The sequence below is a fragment of the Beta vulgaris genome, chromosome 1, assembly GCF_026745355.1.
Source record: "Beta vulgaris subsp. vulgaris cultivar EL10 chromosome 1, EL10.2, whole genome shotgun sequence".
Classification (NCBI taxonomy): domain Eukaryota; kingdom Viridiplantae; phylum Streptophyta; class Magnoliopsida; order Caryophyllales; family Amaranthaceae; genus Beta; species Beta vulgaris.
The window spans coordinates 51318565-51344666 of NC_079202.1; the positions used below are offsets into that span (position 1 = coordinate 51318565).

General features: G+C 34.5%; 2 protein-coding genes and 2 non-coding genes across 4 annotated transcripts; 1 reads left to right on the plus strand and 3 right to left on the minus strand.

Annotated features, from left to right (window-relative positions):
• The first annotated feature begins 1400 nt into the window (after positions 1-1400).
• Positions 1401-4875, plus strand: LOC104905493 (ubiquitin-related modifier 1 homolog 1). Its single transcript, XM_010694059.4, has 4 exons — positions 1401-1563; positions 4081-4159; positions 4314-4396; positions 4547-4875. Exons 1-4 carry the CDS (start codon positions 1541-1543, stop codon positions 4662-4664), a joined length of 303 nt encoding a protein of 100 aa, XP_010692361.1. The 5' UTR covers positions 1401-1540; the 3' UTR covers positions 4665-4875.
• Positions 4876-5052: 177 nt separating this feature from the next.
• On the minus strand, positions 5053-5133 carry TRNAL-AAG (transfer RNA leucine (anticodon AAG)). The gene has a single exon. It is a non-coding gene; the product is annotated as a tRNA-Leu (tRNA).
• A 1013-nt stretch (positions 5134-6146) lies between these two features.
• On the minus strand, positions 6147-11580 carry LOC104905492 (ATPase GET3A). The gene is made up of 7 exons (XM_010694058.4): positions 10962-11580; positions 9513-9634; positions 8484-8634; positions 8072-8182; positions 7130-7268; positions 6923-7038; positions 6147-6634 (listed from the first exon to the last, which is right to left on the minus strand). Exons 1-7 carry the CDS (start codon positions 11232-11234, stop codon positions 6458-6460), a joined length of 1089 nt encoding a protein of 362 aa, XP_010692360.2. The 5' UTR covers positions 11235-11580; the 3' UTR covers positions 6147-6457.
• Positions 11581-13005: 1425 nt separating this feature from the next.
• Positions 13006-21469, minus strand: LOC104905491 (SPX domain-containing membrane protein At4g22990). Its single transcript, XR_008969014.1, has 11 exons — positions 21138-21469; positions 20465-20535; positions 19770-19890; positions 18874-19185; positions 17949-18053; positions 16658-17112; positions 15800-16097; positions 15267-15457; positions 14521-14711; positions 13956-14089; positions 13006-13681 (listed from the first exon to the last, which is right to left on the minus strand). It is a non-coding gene; the product is annotated as an SPX domain-containing membrane protein At4g22990 (transcript).
• Between the last annotated feature and the right edge of the window lie 4633 nt (positions 21470-26102).

Here is a 26102-nt window from a genome sequence, read left to right on the forward strand (position 1 = left end):
CCAATTTTGACATCGATAACTTATGAATTTTAAAAAATATAAATTTTGAATCTTGAAGAACTTGCAAACATTCATTTATCACATTGTTCAATCGACAACAACACATGTTCAGCTAACAAGTAATTGCATTAATATTTGAATTTTAAAATGGACATTTTAAATGTTCGTTGATAGCTTGCAAATGCTCAATCAATAACCTTGGATGTCTATCCAACAATAATTACATTTACATTAAGTGAAACTATTGGGTCAGACCGTCTGACCCAATATGTTCGTCGGACGAAGCTGCAAGAACTGTGCGGCGGCTCTCGTTGATTCGAATCACCACTTTCAAAACTCCATAACCGAAACCTTCAAATTTCCATCTCCTTCTTCGAATTGAGTCGAAGTGGTGGTTTCGAGTGGGTCGAGATGTGGATCGTGGTGGTTGGGCGGGCTTCGATCTGGGTGGATGGGTTGATTTTTGGGGTTGGGGCTTCGATCTGGTTGGGTCGATTGGGTGGGTGAACTAAATGAAGAACAACTGGAAAAAATGAAGACCAACTGAAAACAATTAAAAACCAACTGAAAAAAATGAAGACCAACTGGAAAAAAATGAAGACCAATTGAAAGACAAGTGCTTCTTAAAAAACAATAATCAACTGAAAATAATCAAAAGCCAATTGAAAATGGAATAAACTCAACTGAAATAACACATAAACTCGACTGAAACAAAAACAATAACCAATTGAAAAACATCAACTAAATGATGACCAACTGGAAAAAAATGAAGACCAACTGAAAAAAAATTAGAAACCAACTGGAAAAAATGGAGACCAATTGAAACCCAAGTGCTTCTAACTGAAGCACAAGTGCTTCTAACTGAAGTGGTCCGACCAGTTGTATTGTGTCAGACCAGTCTGACACAATACCTTCTCTTATATTAATGTCTAGACTTAAAAGTTTGGATTTCGACTTTTTTAAAATTGCACATTTTGATTACTGAATAACTAACAAATCTTCAATCGACAACATTATATGTTCATTATAATACAATGTTCATTTGAATAAGTTTGTTGGTTTTTATTAAAAAGCTTTTTTCTATATCTAATGACGCACACAATTTATGTGGCTTTGTATGCATGATGTTCATCCTACTATCATGTACGTGATCTAATTTGCACTCAACTAGAGAGTTATAAAAATTGACATAACCAGTATGAAGTAAATACTTCAGAAAAAAATCAATAAATTAGTTAAAGTTAACAAAAAGATAGTAGATAGATAGTAATTTTGATAGTTCATAAAAAATTAGATAAGTTGAGAAAAATAAAGGTAAAGAGAAAATACCCTAAAATTATTAAGAAAAAACTCAATTGAAACGATGTCGTATTAAAACTGCTTAGTTGCATAGGAAAGACCGAAGACGTCGTGCTGAGTATTTCGAAGTAAGACCAACGCTAAAACCCTGCAAAAAGTGAGGTGAAGGAAAGAACAAAAAAGTTTCCTGCTTTGTTTAGATTCCATCATCTTTTCTCTGTATTTGCACAATTTATCCATCATGCAACTAACTCTTGAATTTGGGTAATTTCTCTCTTTTCACCTTTTCTTTTTCATCAATTCTTCTTATTTTACTGTAATTCTATGCTTGTATGAATTGATCTTGAAGTTTCTTACACCTATATGTGTTTCTGGGAATTTTTCGTATATTTAATTGATATTTGTTGCTTCCATGTTTTCTTCTGTAATTTGGGTCATATGAAGCTTATTATGGGTTACAAACTGTAATTTTCCTATATTTCAAGATTGTCAACGTCAATTTTTTTTGATAAACTAGCTTAAGAATGATAGTTGAACTAGAAATAGTGTGATTCTTTACTGCTAGTAAGAAGTAATTGTGGAGATTAAGATTGTAATATGTTATGATTAATGAAGTCAATTTAGCCTTCCTTTAACAATTTGACAAAAGATGAAAGAGACAATAATTGGAAGTTCTTTTAAGTATGTTTTTGTCGTCAATTCCTCATGACTTCCTTTATTCTAGGTTTTTCTTCGACTCTTTAGCGGTAGGTTTGTTAAGCTTACGATAAATTGTTAATAATAAGCAAAATTGGGCTCAACACCACAAACTATGGCGCGGATGCACCCAAAGTCACCAACTTTGACTAGTAGCCAAAACACCACAAACTATTGGCCCGGGTGCAGTGAGTATCATAAATGACGCTGAAGCTAACTTTTCTTGCCGATAACGGGAAATCCGTGTTAGTTTTTTCTCCGATTTCCACTTTTTCTTTCCTACTTTTCTTGCCAAAGTTCGTGGTACTGGGTGCACCTGCGCCATAGTTTGTGGTGTTGAGGCCAATTTTGCTTTTGTTATTCCTGACTGTAAATAGAGTTTTTCTTGTGGAGACTCCTTTTTTTGGGGTGTTTTCCTGCAATTATGTTTGCAACACTTCTGGCAAAGCCGAAACAACTAATCTGGTAGTTTATTGTAGCAGCAGAAATATGATTGAATCACGACTCTAGCGGTTTTTTTACTGCTATAGGTACTGGACCTGCTGGTATGTAGCCAATCACATAATGCTACTCCATCAACGTTTGAACTCCCTAAAGTGATTAGAAGCTAAGCATATTATGACAAAAATCACGAGTGATTGGATATTTTAGAAATATGCTCCTCCGTTTTCCTAACTTCTACTCACTAAGTTACTATAGCTCCAATAATCAAGAAAAAAGAAAATAGCCAAATAGGATAACACCATGTGTCTTCGCGTTACATTTATGGAGAAAGAGTAGAGTGGGTTCCATGTGTTTGGTAGTGGCAGAGCCTGGATTTCAGTTTCAGGTTGCCAGTACTAGGCCTTGAGAATTGTAATTTCGAAATGCGGAATCAACAATTAACACAATTATGTGAAATTTTTTAATGGCTCAATGGAATATGGATAAAGCTTTTATTTATTTAGGGTATCAAGTGTCACCTGAGCCTCGTTGTAGCATTTGGTGTATTAGAAGATAAAAGAGAAAGAGAGTTTGCCAAATAAGGAATACAGCAGAAATGAGTAGAACTTATAAAAATGAAGGTAAATGGAAAGTGAGTAGAAATTAAAAAACGGAGGGAGTATATACAAGCCATAGCTACATCATTATTGGTAAAAGCAATAGTAGTCTTATAATAAATCAAAATAATGCGAGGGCCTCGTGTGAAGTGAACACTAGTCAGATCAGCTGCATAGTGAGTTAGTGGATACAATAATCCTTGGTGAAAGTTTTGGAGGATGATTTTTCATGTGCTATAAGTAAACATGAAAGACTCCTACTGAAGTTGATTAGAAATCCTTCAGGCGAATTCCTTTCCGATCTTTTGTGCTTGCTGAGGTATTCTCTATCTAAGAGACCAGATTAGTAATGTGTTAAGTGTCCTTGATGGCTGAATGAAGTAGGTACGAGAATGGGGCAGAGAAAGGTAATGAATTGGTTGGAGCCATATGATAAATTTGATAGACAGGTTTAGTGGACGTAGGAAGGACTTAATGTATCAAAGGCAGTTCCCGAGAGTTGAGACTACTATGACTTAGAAGGCCTGCAGCCACAAAAATTATTATGTGTGACTAGAGTGAGGGATTGGATATCTGGCCATATAAATTTAGAGTGAGGAGCTGAATCTTTGTGGACTACCTGGGAATTGGGATACGAGTATTTGTGCTTTGAGGCTTAGCTTAAAGGGTTTATACTAGTACTAGCTTATTACTTTTAAGATGAACAATATTCATGTTTCAAACAAAAAAATGTGTCCCTGAAAAATGAATAAGCCATGCCGTCTGCAAAACTGTTTGCTGGGTAATTTGAAACTTGTTCAAGATGCCCTAAATGCATTGGAAGATCTTGTCATACACTTGTTTATTTAGAAACTTGTTTGAGATATTCATCAATCCATTTACAGGGATACCTCTTCTCACATGTCCGAGGATCCTTTTGACTGTTTGATTTATTGCCTTCCTTTCCGTAGAACTTTTATGCTTCTAATTTCTAAATACAGAACACTTCCATTCGTTTTTATCTGCTATTTCTAACTTTGATCTCATGATGTGTCTTCCGATAAAGAGGGGGCCTAGAGCTTCTGTGCGAGTCTGTAAAGGTTCATAAGGTCAATGTTGACCAAGCTGATGAAGAAAAAGGGAAGGTGAGTTCTTTACCGACATCTTCCACCACCAGAAATGATTGGAAATAAAAACAAAGATTGATGTGCAACACAAAATACTCGTGCGCTGAAAGGTGCTTATTGGTTGGTTCACGTCAACTGACCTGATTGGACCTGCTTTTTATGTTATATGCAGCTAAGCATGAAAAAATTGCTGTCATGGGTCCGAACAAATCTGATAAAAGAGAGGCCAGAGATGTTTATGAAAGGAGATACTGTGTAAGCTCTCAGATCTCTTCAATATTGAGTTTTGACAATATACTTGAAGAGAACCAACCATTATACTACTTGAAAGGAGATACTATTTATGAAACAAAAGGAGTTTTAACAATTAAAGTTGGACTGTGGTTAATATCTACGAATATGCAGGAGACCCGGAGTTCTCGTGCTAGTGAATGATTGTGACTGGGAGCTTAGCGGTCAGCTTGACACGATACTTGAAGAGAAGGATGTGGTCGTTTTTATTTCTACCTTACATGGAGGCTAATTCCATTTGTCTGCTCTGCTTCTTTGAGAGATTGTTGTATTTGATCACACCTGGGATATTTTAGTTAAACAAACAATTTTGGCTATGTACTGATGCATCTGATGCATCACAAGATTGTCGAATTCCATGAAATTGGAGGATGTAACCGAAATCGTATTTTGGCAATATTTGTCCTTGTATAAGTTGTAGTATTGATAGTTGCAATTCTTTTCGGACCCGTGTCGGAATTTTCTTTGGATGGAGCCAGTATTCGGTTCTGGTTCAGACTGAATTGCATACTTATGTTTTGAGCAAATCATTGACTCCGCATTTTTCACAAGAAGTGCTATCCACGAGAGGGGATGGGGCACTGAATTATCGCAGCAATGAGAAAAACAAAAAAACGAAATGTTGAGAGTGGGATTTGAACCCACGCCCTTTCGGACCAGAACCTTAATCTGGCGCCTTAGACCAACTCGGCCATCTCAACGTTGTGTTACAATGCTCTTTACCCTTTACTAACTTGTTCTCAAAATTCATAATTACAGATATTCTTTGAAATCTATGATTTTGTTCGATAACTTCTTCTTTTCTAAATAATATGAAATTTTTTAGCTTTTATTTGATCCTACAAAATGATTTCCCTGATTGCATATTCTACATTGGAGTTCGAAATGGTCATATTGATATAATTTTAAAAAAGTTATGGACTGAACTGTAATGAAATCAATTTTGGAATGCTACACCCTCAAAAGTTACAAGTACTTTGCCATATTTGTCTAAAAATTGTTGTATCCGAAATTTCATTTTAAAAGGATGTTTTAGAATGGCTACCTCTTAAAGGGTTGATACATCGATCTATGGTTTCTTCTTCTTTGTTACATAGAAGTATTTGATAGTGTAATAAGTGTCATATACTCCCCAAGTTCATCTGACATCACTTGAATAGACCTTAATACGTCTCATAAATAAAAATTGCCTTCAAAAAGAAGTTCATATGACCCTTTTGACTGTAACCTGTAACCATTAGAGCTTATGTGTAATGTGTGCCAAGCCAACTTTCCTCCAACCACACCAACTTCAGATTTTGTAAAAAAGATTTCCACGCGAGAGACGAATTAGTCGATTCACAAAAATAGTACAATGTCTAGATTACAAACCCTGCAATATGCCACACCACTAATTAATGGTTGTGACACAATGCATGAATGGGGTTACTAATTATTAGTAATAAAACTACAAATCATTATTGAGGTTGTAATGAGATCACCACTAATTAAGATTCAAAGAGGTTAGTGATGATGTCGCACCATCAATTCTATATACATCGCGTCACACTAAATATACGACACAAAAATAGATATTTGGCACGAAGATGGAATTTCAAGACGTGGGATACAAAAGATCCTTTCGAGGATATTTGTTTCACAAGCCTAGATGATCAACTATAACTCTACCAATGGTGGTAAGTGGTAACAACTTATCTAATTACTACACCAAGTGTTTGCTATCAAGGAGAAAAGTTTCAGCAAATAACTTGTCCTACAAAACGCTCACCTTTCATTGATTTTTGTTACAGTAAGCCTAAATAAACAATGTATAGGAGGCAAAAAGATTATACTGTAAATCATGCATCCCTGCAGAAAAACCAATAAATAGACCATCCTTGGACAAGGCCCTGTGGGCTATATAACCTGCCTATCCAACCACCAATTTTTTTTTCTTATAAAGGAGGAAAACAGGAATAGCTAAAACAGTAAAAATTTCGAAGAAGAAAATGGCACAAAAAAGCGATGGCATATTATGAGACACAATTACACCTTTTGTTTGCCCTTTCGTAGTCTCTCCAGCTCCTCTTCTGCACCATTTAACTGTAGCTTCAACTCCGTTATCCTCATCTCCAGTTCTTCAACACTTCCTTTTGTGATTGAAGGTTGATATGGTGTAAGGAAATGACGAGAAAATCCCTTCAACGCTTGTAAGCCAGTGACCTACAAAATCACCAAATTTACACGATGATGGAAAATTAAAATTTGGAAACTTAAAGCAACAATGAAACGAGTACTTCCATCACCCAAAATAAGTTATCACATACTCACTTTGTCCTAACCCTTCATAATTTAAGGAAATGGCATGATTTTATAGAAGAACTTTTGATAATAGTTGGGTCATTTCTACCTTTCTCTATCACTAAATTTAATAGTGCCATATTTCAAAATTTGATCATAAACTATTATTTAATCCATCTCGAATTTCAAAAATATATCAGCTGCACCTACCTCTTCTGGCATCAATGGCAATTTTGTAATGTGGAAGTCCTCATACAACATGTAGAACTGATCAATATACCTCTCTTGCATTCGCATTCTTGCTTTCAGCAGCTTAGAGTCAATAACTATAATACCAAATTTCAAAGGGAGGTAAGCTTATTATTCGTCTCAATGGACTAAAACAAAACGTAAAGTATTTTAAGATATAGAGAGTACCTTCGTCATCAAAAAGAACTTGATTAATGATGATATTGTGAGTATCAATCTCAAACTTTGCTAGTTCCTGCACCAATCTCTCTGTTTCATAGAGAGAGAGGAACTCAGGAATGCAAACACAGACAAAGGTTGTCAAATCCTGCAATATAACCATGAAAACACTCAGGTTAGCGGGATAAACAGGCATGGAAATATAAGCTACTAGCCTTTATATGCATGCTATGCATGCGGATGCGAAGTCGAAGGATGAGCGGTAACTGCTTTGCATTTTATTAGATGGATGGATTTTCCCTTTTTTATCTTTATTTTTAAACTAATAATGGTAGGTGTTGCAGTTTTCTTTTGTAGTTAGGGTATATTGGTCAAAAAGGGTGGACACCAAAGTCCTCAAGAGTTCCCATATATAATAGAGAAAACACTATCAACACTTCCAAATTACTCCTTCAGTCTGAAATATTTGATCAGATTATCCCAATCTCTCTTAATTAAGAATATGATATGATTTATAAAAACATCCTTTATAATATTTTTATCATTTCTATCATCTCCCCATCACTTAATTACAGTAAGAACTATTCAACATGTTCAGAAATTTAATCATGAACCATTATAGTATTGAGAAGGTGGCAATGATTTCCGGACATCCAAAAACAGTATACGTGAAATCTAAAACAGATCTGGAGTTCTGGACAGCGGAAGTACTTTAATACTTTATATGGCTTCAAAAAAATTGATGAATAACTAAGAAGCCAGGAATGGATAATTTCACTCTTAAATTGAATACTGATATTTGGTGTATTGCTAGATTAAGTAACCTTATAGACCACATGGCAATTCTTGTTATGTGATTCCTCTGATGTTTAATACACAATAACAGCAGCTTCTACTAATACACCCACATGTGTTCAAATATGTAGCAAAACAATAAACAAGAGGTCTTACCGGATCCCTGAACTGCTGGTTTACTTGTTCGATTACATCTTTCATGCCTTCAAGCCGGCCAAGGATCGCATCTTCACCAAAGTCGTCTTCAACACCAAAGAGACGAGTCATCTAGCAAAATGCACAACAGATTGCTTACTTGTGAATAAGTCTAAAGCTACACAAGTAGCAAGAATCAGCTGTAGAGTTAGGTCCATGGACTTGCATCATCAAAGATCAAGAAACCCCCCCACCCCCGACTCATCAACTTTTCAGCAGAAAAAGAATAACTTTATTCTTTCAGCAAATATTATAATTTGAGGCAAGATCTAACACATCAAACTTTCAGCAGAATAAGAAAAACTCTTGCATTCCAGATATTGTGAGTATCACTGTGTGGATTTAAAAATCATAAGATCTCATCAAGCCGTACCTGACTCAATAAGCCTCCAAATTTATTCTTCAAGGTCATCATTTTTGTCAGTCCCTTTTCTAATGTGGAAGGGAATTGCAAAAGACGAAGTGTGTGCCCTGTGGGAGCTGTATCAAACACTATGACAGAGTAATCCATTGTCTGAACCAATCTGAAAAAAACAAAAAAGAAGATAAGAAGTCAATAGATCAACCAGGACAATACATTTACACAATAAAACAGCCGAACAAAAATCAATTGTTTTATGCATCCTCCTTCAAGAGAGGATCAATTGTCACAGGAAACATGCCTGAAACTTCTCTTATTTTCTCAGGAATGAACTGAAACTTTAACATATCTTAACAGAAAATCACTAATAGTTATATTAGTTTTGATGGAAGTTATTCCAAAGTGGAATTACATACTTGCAAGAAGAGAGTATCACCAGAAAGAAGGGTCATTTTGAGTAACTTGCGAATTGCAACATTACTGAAGTAAGAAAGCGACGTGTATGCATTTCAAAAACAAATCTCCCCATTCTCCTATCTTCTACTCACTACTACTAGTACTGATTTCAATCTACGACGACAATTGAAGAGCAGGGTTTAGCAATGCTTTCACCGATAATGAGCACTCACACATGAAATGGCTTTATGTCAACTCACATCATAGTTACTAATACTAAAGCTATGGTGTGACTAAATCCCTCCACTTGCATTCTACTCTGCCCTTATAGATTCAATGAGATCCCAAGTACGTTAGAAAAAGGCCAGGCACATATTAGAACTGAAATTGGTAGCCTAGTGACAAGTGACAATCGGTGAACACAACTTTAAGTTGTGAGTTCAGCCTGGATTTAATCCTTGATGTTTACCATAAAGTATACAACACAAAAGAACAACCTTAAGAACAAAGTCTTTGAGAGCTTTCTTGTAGCGAAATGATACCACGTTGACAAGAATACAGCACATAAATGACCAAACACAAACTGGACAGTAATAGAAGATCCTAAATCCAAAGTTCTTGAAACTGAGACGACAAGTTTCTTACTTCAGCATTTCCGCAAAACTCATAGCTTCATCGATTCCAGGAATTGCATTTGCCAGCTCAGATACAAAGTTATCTGGCCCATCACCAGAAAGATCTTCATTCTCTACGGACGGATCCACTTCCTGCAAGTAAATGTATGCTGACAACATTGAATATAACTACTAAAGCAAAATATCAGGGGAAATAATAACTGAAAACAGCCAAACTAATTTATAGGTCAAATGCAACAGCTACTTACTTTCCCATATGTACATCAAAATATCTGCTTTTTCTCACTGTTTCTCTCTGGAACATAATTTTTATGCTTCTTCGCTAACATCACATATCATATACTTTCATTCCCTCTTTAGATCTTAGGCTATGCATCATTGTAATCATTTTATTTTCAGCTAATTGCCAGAAAACCTCTTCTTCTGGACTGTATTCCGAAACCATCATCACTTGACTAAAGATATTATTTTCGGCCACGACTTTCATCCTTGGTTAACTTGTTATTCTAGACATCTAGTTTAGAAAGTCCAGCAACTTCATCTAGCTTACTTGCCCATAAATTAGCAATCCTTTCCACAATACTCATTCAACATAAATCAAAATATTACAGGGCACATAGCTTCTGTAGAATTTATTTTGTAGACCCAAACTCGCTCAATACCATATGTAGAATGTAGCAGGCCAATATACTTACAAAATACAACACCCTTATCACAAACAAAGAAAATTTATCGGTGGACAAGATTATTTGAAGGATGTAATTGCACTTATATTTCTTTTTTGGGATACTCACCATCTTCATCTCCCATATACGAATCGGTGTTCTGCATCTTTCTCACTCTCTAATAATATGGGTGCCCACCACACCTATCTATTTCTCACAGGTGATCTAATTCACTTCACACACTAGCAAATTACATCATGTCCTATTTTTATACTAGAAAATGTTCTAAGAAGACCATGAGCAATAAAAGAGCTCCCAATCCACTTCTCTCCACTACAAACTTCTTTTTCAGCAAAAGAAGAATATCCTTCCATCAAGAATGCAAAAGGAATTACATTCAATAAAGTCTACAGCAAACAAGCAAAGCAGCCAACAAGCACAAAAGAACATCTAGATAACCTAATTTCCAATATATAGAAGTACTACAGCAATGTAGAGAACTTTGCTAACTTCAGCCATATACTTAGCACTCAAATAAAACCTAAATCAACCAACTACGTACTCCCATAGCCAAATTAAACAAACAATCAACAAACAGGATTTCAACCCAACACCTAATGATCCCTCAACTTCATCAATAACCCATCTCTAAAAATCCAAAAACATCTCCAAATCAATCAAAATTGAAATCAAATTACACCACCCAAAAAAACCCAAATCATTAATTGACAAAAGTAGCAAAACCCAGAAAAAGAAATCAAATTTAAATGCAAAAAAAAAAATGAAAAATTTACCATTGCAAAGAGATTGGTGAAGCCATTAACAAGGGTAGGAGCCTTGGTAAAACGCTGTTGAAAAGCGTCGCTAAGATTGTGGGCAGGATCAGTTGAGATAATAAGAACAGAAGATCGAACGCTTGCTAGAAGAATGGCAAGAATTGAGCTACAAGTTGTCTTCCCAACACCACCTTTGCCTCCTACAAATACCCATTTGAGGGTATTTTGGTCCAATATGTTCTGCAATGTTCCTTCTGGTATTTCTTGCGGTAATTCCTGATCTGATGCCATTGAAAGATCCAAACTTTCTCTCTCCTCTCTATTTGTTTTTCCCCACTCAAAAATCAGAATTGAGATTTTATACGTTACTTTTGGTGGAACTGTTTTCTGGGTAAGATTTGAAAGTACAAGAAAAAGGAGTTCCACCCACCAAATTTTTGGGTCTGGAAAAAAGATGATGATGATGATTTTGCTGGGTTTTTGGAGTCGAGAGATGTAATTTTGTTGTTAATTGGGGATGGAATTTGGAGTAGTGCTAAAACGTGATTTTGCTTACGTATTATGGAGTTTTACGCCAATTTGATTCTTTTCCCCCCTCCCTATTTATTTCTTCTTCACGTTTTTTTTTTTTCTCTTTGTTGGCCTTTTGCATTATTTACTCTATTGACCATATACTGATATACATCACATAAAAAAACAATCAAGCTAACACTTCTGTCAAATTTCATTGCAAGTTTTATTTGCTTTTGCACGCATAGCATGTATATAAGACTAGTTTATTAGATTTAAGTACACAATCAAGTTATAAAAACATGTATAATAGTCACAATATCTTAACATAATTTGAAAACTGAAAAACAAAAAGAATTTAAAGTATTTTAGATGGACATTTCACTCTTTAAGAGTTTGCTTATTTGCAGTAGAACTTTAAGAATCAAGGTTGACTTAATTAGTTGTAAGCTCTCCTTCCATAGTCTAAAAGCCCCACCTAATAATAAATGTGGTAAAAAGTAAGTAATTTTTAAGCAAATTAAAATGCATAAAGTACATTTTTAACACATCGAAACCCAATTTGCACCCCGCATTTTCAAACATAAAACCCTTAATTGAAACCCCTGATTTCAATTGTGAGCCCCAAAGATCTCCACTTTAAAACCTTAATAGCGAATATTCAACCCTAAAACTTCCAATTATGACAATTTTGACATTAATCATCCTACATATAGAAAATCGTATGCAAGAGAGAATAACTTCAATATCTATCTCGAGTCCAATGATGTAATTGTATAATTTTTTTGGGGTGACAAGATTATAAGAGTATTTGTTAAAATAGTTAGAGTATTGAAATATGTTAAGAGGGATCATAATCTTTATTAAGAAGAGTTTTTCATTTATCATTTTGGCTTAGCAATTAAAAATGAAGTTCGCCTGTTCAATTTCCGCAAAGAAATTAAATGAGGGCGTTCCTCTTATCGATGCGTCGCGCCAAAAAAAAGAAATCCCTTGCCTTCCTGCTTGGTTTTTTAATCTCTCTAGCTGATGAGTATGATCTTAAAATATGATGCGTATATATGATGTCAAACTCCCATCCCGGATGCATGCAAGTGAAAGCTATGTGGCGGCATGCAGCAAAGCAGGTTGGTGTTGGCAACCATTTGTTTCTTGTTTGGACAACAATTCACAATTCGAGGCCAGCTGGGACAAGCACCAGTGTAGGAGTTGGCTTTCACATCTTATAAGTTCAAGATTGTAAATTAGGAAATTTAAGTAATTTTAGTATGCAGCAAACTTGGAGATTACTTTTCATTCCATTATACCTTGTACTGTCAGACATGAGTTTTTAAGTCTTAAAACGAAGTAGAGTAATATGGAACAATTCCTTTATCAACAGTAAGATTGTACTACAACCTAGTATGGATGGACATGTTAAGACATGGAAGTAATGTCATTTACAGGTAAACTAACAAAGACGGAAAATTAGCTACGCCTATGATGTTTCTGCTAGCAACTTTCTCAGCACCATAGGAGGCTTATAGTAGACAACTGGTAGATAGAAGTGGAATAACATAATGTTTTCACCGAGCAAACTTGTATTATTTTCTCCTTGTTAATACTTTTATCCCCACTGCGTTGTTTGCTCGTCTAGCATGTAACACTTAAGACTCTTAGAGCATAAAAACGCTCTAGAGCGTACAGAAAGATGACTGAGAAACATAAAACTATACTGAGCACTGAAAATATACTGCTGCAGGATTTCACTGGTTGATCGTGAGCGCGGTCTTACTGTCATCACTAAGCAACAGCAAAAGTAATTGTATAGTAGACTGTAGAAGGTTGCTTCCCTCTTGTTTAAGAGAACCATAATCAAAATTTTGAAGCTCGGCACAAGCTTTGACCATCTGATCGAACATGATCATGAACTCTTAGTTTTCCTATATGCATATGCTGTACAATTTCCTAGCATATATATGGGGATGTTGAGCTTATTTCTTGAGAAAATCAGTACATGGAATTATAAGTGAAGCAAGTGCCTACTATTGAGGTGATACAAATCAGAAGTGAAGGAAGCAGAGTAGTATTTAAAAGCGTGCTTTCACCCCATAACCCAGCCAGAGTTATCGTACCATCAGCAACTACTCGAGCCAGGGTCCCTGCTTCTGTAGAAAGCAGTCCGCCATTGTAGGTCCCACGGGAAAGCCTAGATGACATGACTCGAGATAAAAGCGATAGATTAACACCTGCATTTAACAAGTAACCGTTTGTAAGGAAGCAAAAACAGTCAGCTACGCCAGATTAATCTCCTACCAGTATTGTATATAGAATAGGTAGCTAATTATTCTGTTTGTAAACTTAAACTAGTTAAGTTGAGCTAAAACTAGAGACTTCTTCCAGATCTAATGTTGCAGCAAGACACTCAAAAGGGAGGAAACAGAGAAAAAAAAGATAAAAGAAGAAAATTGTAGAAGTGCTCAGAAAACTATTTCATAGTACTGAGAAAACAAAAAGAACCACCTTCAAGTACTTCAGCAGCTACAAATGTGATGAGTGCTGAAATGACGTACTGCGGAACTGAATATGACACTCCAACCTGGAAGCTCAGGACAATGCCTATGAAAACAATAACCTCAGACGTCAATAGCACTTGCCTGCATCCAGTAGTCCACCATGAATTAGTTTTTTCATCACCAGTAAAAAGATCTTTGTGAGTCATGGATTATCAAGTGCCAGAGGTGCAGTCTCTTACCCACATGCAGGAATTGTGAATGAGCTCGCTAAGACCACTATAGAATAGTAGTAGGGTTATATTTGAAAAGTGCCTCAAGGTGGATTTCAGTTTCCACAAATGGTGCTTCAGAGTTAAAATACAATTTAACACAGAATCAACAGATGATAGTTTCTAGTTTGTAAATGATGTAAAATTGCATAGGAATATCTGCATTTTATTCAGTCAAAGAAAGAAAAACAACTAAGTCTATCATATTGTATTTCTAAATTGGATGCAAGACATGTTCGTGTGGTAACTTCAACTAAAAACATCATATTGACTTTTAACATAGTAGGTGTTTTTTATGATTACCTTTCCTCAAACATGTTGCTGATGTAGTTTCCAACTAAAACATTGACCGGGAGAACTGTTGCCCCAAGACATGCAAGAAAAAGCGCCACAGACCGGGTAGACCACCGAAAGTAGTATCCTGTAATGACACTTGACTCTGCTAGTAGAATCTCCATTGCATACTTGAGCATGAAATATATCAGTAATTGTACCTAGTGACAGGCAAAAAGTATATTATTGAATTTGAATAAACTAAGAGCTCTACTACTATTGAGCAACATTCAGATTTGAACTAATTCAATGTCCACTCAAACTTTTTCAAGAATCATCCATCAAATTTTCCTCAAATAGTTACTAAATCAAAGAATTAGTGATGAATCGAGGATAGAAGAAGAAGTAATACAGCCCGAGAACTTCACTTTAAGTGTCATAAAAATTAAAAAGAGCTCCAAATTTATATATTACTGACAATACTGATGTTAAGAGTATCATGCTTGGTATCATAACATAGTGCTATCAGCTATGAGATGTTCATACTTCACAGACCTAACTACACTGCAAAACTTCGAAGTCAAGAGTCTAAAGTCTAATTCCCTCTTAGGAGCCATCCTTGGGGATGCAAATCATGGAAGGACTAACGCCCGATTGATGGATATAGTTTTACACTGTTCGTAGGGTGCACAAAGTGGCCTAATACATGATTATGTAAGTAATTTTCGCTCATAGTTACAAAATTAAGTAAAAAGAAAGAGAACTGAACTCTATACCTTGATAGATGGCGTCAGCAGTCTATAAGCAGCAAGAATTGAGGTGGCAGGTTTATGATTTTCTTCCGAATCTTCATTGTTTCCGTCAAACTCTTGATCATCTTCGTCGTCATCATCCTGTTGTTTTTGCTCTGAGCTCACAATCAATGGTTTCTCCAAATCATTCTCCACCACGTTTTGTGTCTTTTGTCCTATAGTGTCATACTAGGTATCAGCACAAATGGAGATAAAAAGAGACAATGAATGCCTAAACAGTAAGACCAATATCTGTGTTGAGCAATCTTGTTCGTAGTAAGACCTATATCTGTGTTAGCAATCTTGTGCCTTGATCAGCTTTGCTAAACAAAAAGAAATAACAAGTGCCCTATACATGACTAGTGAGTTTCATCAACATTTCCTTGTCAAGTGTCAAGGGTCTCCATGGTCCTTTTTTTGTTCCTTAAGTAACCTCTCTTATAATACGTACAGAAAAAAATCAAAGGAGTCACTAGATGAATTAACATAGAGCAATAGATTATGGATCTGTTATTTACCACGGTTTGATTCCTGAGGAATAATGTTGCATTCAGGCTTAGGAGGCTCTTTAAATGAAATGCAAAGCCAAGAGAGTAAAAAAGCCATGCCAGTGCCATAAACCATCCAGGTAAAGTGTCATCATTGAATGTTAGTTTGTACAATCTGAATTTGGTTTGAAATAAACAAGCAAGAGCAGGACCACAAGCCATTCCAAGTGCACTGGCAGTAACAAAACCCGCAGATGCCTTCATCCGCATCTTTGGCGGCACACAATCACTAATGTAACGCCTATTAACGGCCCTAGCAGAACCCAACCTGCAGAGATGACATCCAGATACCATGAATGAGACCAGTCGCAAAAAAAAGAATTGTATATATAATAAAGGGGAGGAGGTTAAATTAAGTTCAACCTTGGACTAAATTTTAGTGAATAACCTAATAAAATGCTGCAGTATCTGTCTGTCCAAGATCTCGGATCGAATCAATACGTAGTCTAACAGAGAGCCAGACTATTTTCTACAGTCACTAACTAGCAGACTAGCCTCTTTAAGTAAGTTCAGAAAAGTTCCAATGAGAAAAGCTGAAGATCACTCATATTGGTCTTTTTCGTGAATCTATCTCAAATTCCCTCAGTCTCCAAAGACTTCTATGTTCTCGTCCTAAAGACGCATGAATCCACATAGTGTTCAAGTCAAGGTTTTCTGTTCTAAATAACCATCACAAAATGTCAAAGATCACGGTGATCTTGGACATGATAGAATGTTCCTATAAATATTTCAGAGGAAACAGGGGCCTCTATCGGGAAGCTAAAAAACAGATGAATATAATTTTTGTATAAATATGCAAAATGATTAGAATGGACTGTTATGTATTACCCGCAGAAGATGCGGCCAATGAGAAGTACTGATATCGAGTTAAAGTCATACGCCAGTGCATACAAGACATTTCCAATTAGGAGAACAACGCTGCTAAAAATGAGGGGCTTCTGATATGATTTATTTGACCATGCACTAAAGTAAACAGAAGAGAACATCTGGGCAACAGCCATTGATCCAATCACAGCTCCACAAACAGTTGCTGCAGCACCAAGGCTTAGAGAATAACTATCGGCTGTGGGGACAATAATATATGTATTGACCATGTATAGGAATGTGTTAGTCAAGTTTAACATAAGGGACATCAAATCAAATCCCTGATCATCAACATCATCCTGAGATGGACTTGGTAAATCTTCTTGCAATATCAACGCATGTTTCCCCATGAAATGAAGAAAATTTGTTGAATTTGTCAGTCTATCTACAGCTGTCCGGATAGAAGTGACAACGGGATCCTGCAGACCAACAGATATTCACCAATTATCTATCAAAAACAACAAAGGCAATGGTGCACCCGTATTTAGAGCTCTGTAAAACGGTTGAACTTGTAACGAATGTTTCATTGAAGAAGTACAAAAAACTGATAAGATGCGCACAGTGATTCTGGAATGACACTTCCTGTCTATTAGCAGTATTTTTGTACTTGGAATGAAAAAGGTTAAAAGTGTTAATAACATTTTAGATCCAAGATGAACCTATCTGATCTTATCCATTTGCAAAATTTTCCAGTTGAAGCAATAACGAGTTTTGAAAATCCTATAGGAACACCACACATATAGTTGAAAGTGGAATGATTACAAGTCTCAACTATACAAGAAATTTGGGACCTTGGGCAACAGACAGAATCCGAATTCAACAATTAGTTTGAATACTAGATCTTCTATTCTTGACGTTTCAACGTAATTATAACCTCCTATTAAATAGCACACCAAATTCTTTCCCAAATTCATCCTCACACAAGAAGCATACTACAGATTTTTTTGTGATTTTTTGGAAAGTGACAGCTTATTTGCCTACTTAAGAAGTAGTGGTCCCATTAGTTTGATAACAAACCACGCAATCTTATGCAGGAATTATTTTTCACTTGACAAGTACACATAAGTGCATGCAAATATGTATGAAAGGAGTTCTGGTAAATGTTTCAAAGCTTACAATGAAATTTTTATACACCATGGCAATCAGGATAATTCTATATAATTACAGATTATTCATGAAATTAATAGTTCAAAGAATGTTGAAAAACAAGAAACAATTAAGAGGCAACACTTAAGTTTAGATGTCCGTGTGAGACCTGGAGATGAAGAACCGGTTGATCATATATCGATACGTAGCTTTCTTGGTGGTCCTGAAGATCTGCAAGGTTGCGAGATATGGCTCCCACAACCGCCCCGAATCCCTGCTTGTTGAACAAAATAGGTGGTCAATACTCGATAGTTTCGGTATTACTCACCAGGGACTCAGGGAGGGAATACTCAATTTTCCAGGATTACAGGCTAGATTAATTCAAAGCTCTCATTTGCAATTAAAAATGCAATGACAGATAACAAGTCCTGGCATAATTTTTCTATTGATGGCCTGCAGTAATCCATTCAAAAAATTCAGGTAACAGAGTTTGCAAGAACTCAGTAGACGCATAGCTTGTATGCATGAGATAACCAACTTTTCAAAGAAAAAATGAATAGATGAACCCCCATGAAACTAGAGATAATGAAAATCCCTCTAGTCAATGGCAATTCACCCTCAACTTGAAATAGATCCTGTTATTTCCATTGCATAATGACACAAATTCCCCATACACAACTATTAGATATAATTCTTGCTCAGGGGCTCAAGCTTTCAATATTTGAATGTCAACCTTACAGTGTCTTAGAAAGGTAAAGTTAATCATAATTAAGTCACTTAGGTCACTAATTTTATCAGTGTTCGAAATCATATGCCTGTGTACTCCCTCCAGATGCTTCCAACCGCAAAGTTAAGGAACCATAAGCCATAATACGAGTTTCTTTATATTGATCTGTACCCCTAAGAACTGAACATGTCCCCAGGGTATCTATGTCTCTATTGGTTGTGGAACAAAGGTTTTGTGTAGTTGCTAGAGACAGCATTGAACTAACAAAAATTTAAGATGATCTCGAAACAAATGCAAATAAAAATGAATTTAATTTCAGAAAGAAAACAAAAGAGATTTGTCATTTTAGCAGGATTCAGGATATTACCACATGCTTGAATATTTGTTGCAGCTGTGAATAGGGATGATTAGCACGAGTTTTGACATAATACTTGGTGAATCCATAGCCCAAGCGTTTATCAAATTTTTTCAAGATCTTTCGCAGACCTATAGCATTCATTTCAACAAAATAGAGCAGCCTCAAAAGATCTCGTCCCACTGCGCGATATGTTTCTCGTACTTGAGACACATCAAGAATGCTTCTCTGCTGAAAAGCAGTGTCCTGCTGTTCCCTGAGATCAGACAATCTCTTTGCAAGTAAACCTTGTTGCTCTAGTATGAACAAGACAATCTTCTCAAGCTGTTTACAGAAAAGAAAATAGTAGTATCAAGCAAGTGACCTCTTTGAACCCAGCAATGAACAGAAAAAAATAATCAAGAGAACAAAAGGAAACAATATGCATGTGTTGAGGCACCATGAAATGCAACAGAAGCAAGCTTGCAGCTTCACCCAGTAAGTAAAGTAAATGACAACTCAATGGCAAACAATTGTCAGCAGCCAGATGCATGGAAAATCCATCGACATTTTGCCATATTGTTTCTTGTGCATTTAGGACGTAAAGAGTTAAATAAGTAAAAAAAAAAGCATGCTTAACAAATCCTATTACTCCTTCATTGAAGGGTGAATCTTGTGCCAACCACCGTGATTGAGATGTAACACTATCACTTCAACTTCCGTACATAGTAGTATAGTACTGCTGAATACATACCCCAAGTACATTTATAAAGGGATTCATTTAAGATAGAGGACATGACTTGGACTCATGTGAAATTTTAGAAAGAAATAATAATAATAATAATATGATGGAACAAGTGAATGCAACAAACAATTTAACTTACAACTACTTGCATGATCAAAAAAGTTTGCATAGCCACTTGTGATACCTGATTATCGAGCATAACAGAAAAATCCTTCAGAACAATAAGATGATCTCCTGATCCGTTCTCAATTTGTCGAGTATATTGATTGACCTTCTTCTTCAGAATCTTGTAGTTTATATAGTACCTTGAGTAAAACAATGTCAAAGAAAAAGTTTTTTTTTTAATTAGAATACAATGTGTGCCAAAATATTACATGGCACTCATGATCCTTCCCAGGAATCATGAAGCCAGATTCTAGTCCTTCCTAGTAGAAATAAGCATCTCTAACAGTATTATCAACCACAAATGTCTAAGCACAAGGATGAAACCATTCATGATACTATGATCTTCATTCAGAGTACTACCTACTTCCAGCTCCGGACACACGATTCTAGTTTTGGAACCGGCAATTTGGGGTTACATAATCGACAATTAACTAACACCCCTTACCTCAATGTAGGTCGCTCATTGCCTATCTATAGTTTTTCTCCTCCCTCACACTCCAACAGCAAAATTAATACTTCAATGAAACCCCAAATCCCACCCCAAAGAAACTTAGCTCTCTCATTTCATTCAAAACTTACTTCAATGAAAATCACTACAAATATCAAACAGTATAAAGTGAAATCTACAAATATCAAACAGTATAAAGTGAAATCTACAAATATCAAAAAACAATGAGAATAATAATAAAAAAAAGAATGACAAAAAAAGTTTACCCTTGCCATTCTTCAATTTGATTTGTTTTTAGCTTTTTCCCAAAGCCCACCATTGTTGGAAGAGTAGTACACTACCATAGAAAAAGCAAACACCTTTAACTTTTTAAGATGTCAACAAAAATAATCTCATTATAGGACATAGTTAAATCATTAGTAATAACTATATTATTGTATAATCCTTAATAGTTTGCAATAGTATATAAAGGACCCACAATTTCATACTATTACAGAAGTTCTTCATATACTACTATCAACCGTTCTTCTTCTCTCTGTTTTTTGCACTGTTATACGTCTAAGTACACAAAAAGAAATGATCACATAAATCAAATAATTCGTAACAAATAAAGTGAGAATATCGACATTATTGTTTTACCTTGTTTGTTTATGACGCAAAAAAAACCAAATAAAAAGTTTGTTTGTTGGCAGTGATTCTGACAAGCGGCATTCAATCACATAATTAGAAGTCAATTTCTAATTTTCTCATTATCCATAAAACCACAATCAAACAAATTTTTTTAAAAAAAAAAAACTAGAAAAAAAGAAGGAATAATCTTCGACATTTTCTTTCTTTTTATTTTCATGCGGTGAAACATCAAAGAAGAACAAAATTCCATTATTAAAGAAGAAACAAAATAAAGGACATTTGAGAGAGAAGAAGAAGAAAAAAAAAAACCTTAAAAGCGGTGAAAATGCAGAAAATCTTCGACAGGTTAGCTGAATTTCAGGAGAATTTGGATAGAAAGAAAAAACATTTAGGAGGAGAGAGAAAGTGATGAGAGTAGATTAGTAGAAGAAGTGTGAATAATTGTGTAAAAAAGATTGTTGAAGAAGAACAGTGAGGAGAGAGAAAGAGATGCGAAGAGAGGAGAGAGAATGATCACCTGGAGAAGAAAAGAGAAGTGAAGAGAAGAGAAGGTGTTGGGAGAGGGAAGAAGGAGAGAGAGAGAGAGAGTGGGAGTGAGAATTTGAGGGAAGCACTCGCGCCTATTACGTTTGCGGTTGAGTTCTTCCTTTCAGCTGCCTTTTATTTTAGAAAATTTTCCCTATCATAAACGTCTAACAGGTAGATCGATTAAATATAAATTTTTATGTAATAAATAATATTTGTATATGTAAAAATATTATTTGTATTTTTTATAATTAAAAAATTTTAAATAACACAAATAATATTTTTATATATACACGCAATATTTGCTATATACACGAACAATGTGAGAATCATGTGAGAGCCCAATTGTTGCAGTTTCCACCTCTCAATCTCATGGTCGGGAGTTTGACTCTCATCAACCCCCACTTTCCAGTTTCTGAAAGTTTACTTATGGGTTGGAATCTCCTTCTTACCCCCTGGCTCATGAGGGTTGAGCCTGCTTGGGTCAATAAATTTTGTTATACAAAACTTGTGTTAGAGATTTATCAAACCTCTTTTTTTTTTTTGCCTTGTTTGGTAAAGAGATGTTTGAAGCAAAATTAGAGATTTGAGCTCATATTAGAGGATTTCACTAGTGATCAATTCTCTAATTTGAGTGTTGATAAAAAGAGGTTTCAGTTAGCTTATTGAGCCCAAAAAGCCTTTTTGAAAAAATTGATGAGCTTTTTGACATTAGAGGTTTGGGAATGAAAGAACCGGTTACATTTATATCTTAAACTTGTTAGAAATTACATTGATAAAAGTACAATAATAAATTATTCACATGTCCTTGTTGGTCATTTTGTTACAATAATATAGCAATCAACTATCAGTTAATTACCAAATACATGCATACAAACAGCTAATACAACCAACTAGTCAAATCAGCTAATACAATCAACTAACAACTAATATCAACTAACAACTAATTGCTATCCGTTAATTGTCAAATAAGACTTTTATTTTATTTATTTTATTTGATTGTTATGAGGAGCTTTTTTTTTGCGTTATTTTTCAATTAGATGAGGATTGAGGATACCCTCAAGTTTCAGCATTATTCATTACTACAGTACTATTGTACTGTGCTAATAACGATAGTCCTGATGGATGATGATACGATGGACAAAATATTACATGGACCCTTCATTTTATTTTTCATGTGATACGATTTTTAATGAGACTCTGGTAGACATGTGGTAAATGTAGCTATACATACTGTTGATACTTGATAGTAGATTAGTAGTAATGTCAAAATGAAAAGGGAATTGGAACCTAAGGATTTCCTCTGTAATTCAGAAAAAAAAAGGGGTTATTTAAATATTTTGCCTAATAGTAGTATCAAGTAACTTATACGTACTATTTTTGTTTTTTGAGTTTGAATAGCTGCCCACATATTATAGGTGGGTAAGTAACTTATACTATTTGTCTGTTGATTAAATGTCAAATATTATTGTTAGTTCAACTTGCACATTATTTTGCTTTTTGCATGTGCGTTTTTCGTGTACCAAATCATACAAGAGTATGGCTATGTTTAGTTCACCTTATTTTTGCTTATTTCAGATCTAATTAAATCAGATCAGATCAGATTAAATAAGTTCAGATCATGCTTATATTTAAAAATCATTTTATCTTTCATTACATATTAGTAAAAATTATAATAATTGAATATTAATAAAGTACTTATTGAGACGAATCAAACAAGACCCCACATGACTATGTTTTTTCTTATATGTTGAGAAAAATCTAAAAGATAAGATCTTGTAATCAGATCAGATCAGATCAGTTCAGATCAGATCAGATCAGAAAAAATAAGTTCAGATCAGATCAGATAAGTTCGGATCAGAAAATTTCAGGTGAACTAAACATAGCCTATATGTATTTAACATATGAGATGTACGTGCTAAGACCAATTCTATTTGAGTGTTTACTAAAAATTCGTATGAAAGAAAATTAGTTTTACTAATGAAAATTTATTTTTACCACCTTTGGCTACACTTTTATTAATTATCCGACCCTTTGTATTTTCTTTCCTTTTTTAATTGTACACTATTGCTAGTGTAATTTTTTGGTCTTAAATATCTTTTGTTACATATTAGTAAAAATCATATTGAGAAAAAAAAATTAGAATATTCTCCCTAATTGTGAATAATGTCAATAATTCCAACTAAGGAAAAAAATTACAAATGAAGTACTTTTTTTCAAAATAATAATTAGTTTTGTCGTTCTACCATACATTAATTTTTACATGACCATATATCTTTGGTTGGATTTATTGAACTTCGACTAGACCACTTATGGATGGACCTAATTTAACATTATATAGAGAAAAAAAATTCTCACTTCTTATTCAGTATAGTAAATGTCTAGTTCTATTTTGAACACTACTTACTCATTATAAAGTAGTTATTTAGAAGCACAAATTACTTTTTTTTTTTTTTTTTGAAAGATAGAAGCACAAATTACTTAACTATTATAAAAAGATCACTTTCGTTGTAACTAATTGAAAATGAAAATTATTTTGATTCAAATTTGAAGAGGCCAGCAGGAGCTTATAAGTTATAACAAAACGTGAAATTTATTTAAGATGAAAATTAATATAAGAAATTTTGGCATATATATGTCAAACTATGATTTAAATCGGAAACTACAAGTTTGAGTCATTACTGGACTTTGGACTTGCAACTATGACATTTACTAGATAATTACCATTTTTTTTTTAAGTAGAGAGCGACTAATTATATTGATGTAGATGATATTTAATTTCATATCTTAATTACCATCCCTAAAACTTTACCAATTAAATGAGATAACATCCACAATAATTACCAAACTTTCAAAAGATATTAAAACAATTTACATGACTATTAATATTAGATTGAAAGAGTATATACTAAAGATATGCCCTTTGAATGCAAGTTCTTGTTGGCTCCATCCACTTGTAATTAAGTTACAGAGACACTTTTTTCTTCTTCTTATTTCCAGTAAAATATCTACTTGTAATAATACTTTCAAAGTTTCATGGATTTTGCTTATTAAGCAATTGAGATTTGAGTATTATATCACTTGGTTGTATCTCGTTTGCAGCGTCACCCAACACCATTATTGAACATAATCTTGCGGAGTTGCGGTGTTAGGTTTACATTGTTATCAACTGTCATAATACCATTAAGGGGTGTTTGGTATCATGTTTTTTCACAAAAGAAACGGAATCAAGTAACAAAATCCGTTTCTACTTGTTTGATTAGTGTGTAAAGTAACAATTACCGTTACTTGAGGGAAACACATCCCCCAAGTTGTTTCCAATAAAAAACCTAAGGAAACAAATAACGTTTCACTCCTCAAACAAGAGGAAAGGGAGTGGGTTATATTTGTTTCTATTCCATTAAGATACCAAACAACTAATAAGGGTAACACTTATTATTACTCTTTCCCCTCCTTATCAAAATCCTTTCCATTCCATTTACGGTATTCATACCAAACACCCCCTAAAAGACGATATATCATTGAATTAACCTGTTGGTGATAGAGTATAAAACTATTCATGGAACTTAAATCATTAGTTTAAGTTTTTTAATTGAGTTGGTCCTTTTATATGTTATCAAAATTAGCGTGATTTAAAGGTTACATGTTCAAATTTCATCCACCCCTTCTTTTTAAGTGGAATATTTAGTGTCAGATATGACCACAACTACTTGTGTTGCATCCACACTTCAAGCCCAATAGACTTTCACATGAAGAGACGTGATAGAGTATAGAAATTATTCCTAAAACTTTAACTATCATCAGCTTAATCTTTTGGTAAAATTGATTAGGTAAATAAAGTATTAAGTAAGATATGGTGGATATAGATCTGAGTAAGAGATTCGTGAATTGCATGGACCACCAGAATCTAAGGCATATTCTGGTTGGATTCCATATACGTGGCTTATTTACATGGTATATGTTATGGCTCAGAATCCCAGGTATCTGTTGCCTCTATCAATGGTTGTAAACATCAAAACATGCTAATTTTGGGGCGTCTCATTTAGATTTTAAGGGCATAAGCTTTGTAATTTACTAACCACCAAAAGAATATTCGTAGGGTATAGATTGTGGTTCAGTGGTTCACCATCCACGAGTAATAATATATATCTTTCAACTAAGATAATTTGTCTCATGAAGGAGAAACAAAGGTTGAGGTATAGCTTTCATAAGAATCTAGTTTCCTATCTATAAAAATATACTTCATCCGTTTCATTTATTAGTTGTGACACTTTCTATTTTGCAATCATTTATTAGTTGTGACACTTTCTGTTTTGCAACTAAATAAAAACAAAGATAGTACATTATTGATTTATGGAGCTTCTACCAATGTGATAACTTCATAGCTGATGTTATTGAAACACAGTTGTATACTTGTACTTAATGGACTTCCAATGCGTGGGAACCCAATGCTCACAAGTCACAACATGGCTGTACCACTGGGTGTTCATTGAGTTGGGAAATCTTTATTGGCCATGAACATAACTGTTAGTCTGGTATATATTGATTGGCTATAAACTTAATATTAAAGTAACATCATGTAAAAGAATAAAATGGACTTTTACTAGTCATAGATCTGTATTGTAAACATTATATATATATATATATATATATATATATATATATAGAAGTGAGTTCATATGAGAATGCATACTTATATGAGAAATGAGAATGAATTTTACAAGCTATAACTCTTATGAATAAGTGATG

What these genes read in the sequence shown, in the direction of transcription:
- LOC104905492 (XM_010694058.4), bottom strand. Translation starts at nt 11,234, where the DNA reads ATGGCATCAGATCAGGAATTACCGCAAGAAATACCAGAAGGAACATTG. An exon ending in ACCAGCAGTTCAGGGATCCG is followed by an intron (nt 7,269 to 8,071) that starts GTAAGACCTCTT and finishes GTTATATTGCAG; the next exon opens with GATTTGACAACCTTTGTCTG. An exon ending in TGCCATTGATGCCAGAAGAG is followed by an intron (nt 6,635 to 6,922) that starts GTAGGTGCAGCT and finishes GTGATTTTGTAG; the next exon opens with GTCACTGGCTTACAAGCGTT.
- LOC104905493 (XM_010694059.4), top strand. Translation starts at nt 1,541, where the DNA reads ATGCAACTAACTCTTGAATTTGG. An exon ending in CAACTAACTCTTGAATTTGG is followed by an intron (nt 1,564 to 4,080) that starts GTAATTTCTCTC and finishes CTTCCGATAAAG; the next exon opens with AGGGGGCCTAGAGCTTCTGT. An exon ending in TTTATGAAAGGAGATACTGT is followed by an intron (nt 4,397 to 4,546) that starts GTAAGCTCTCAG and finishes ACGAATATGCAG; the next exon opens with GAGACCCGGAGTTCTCGTGC.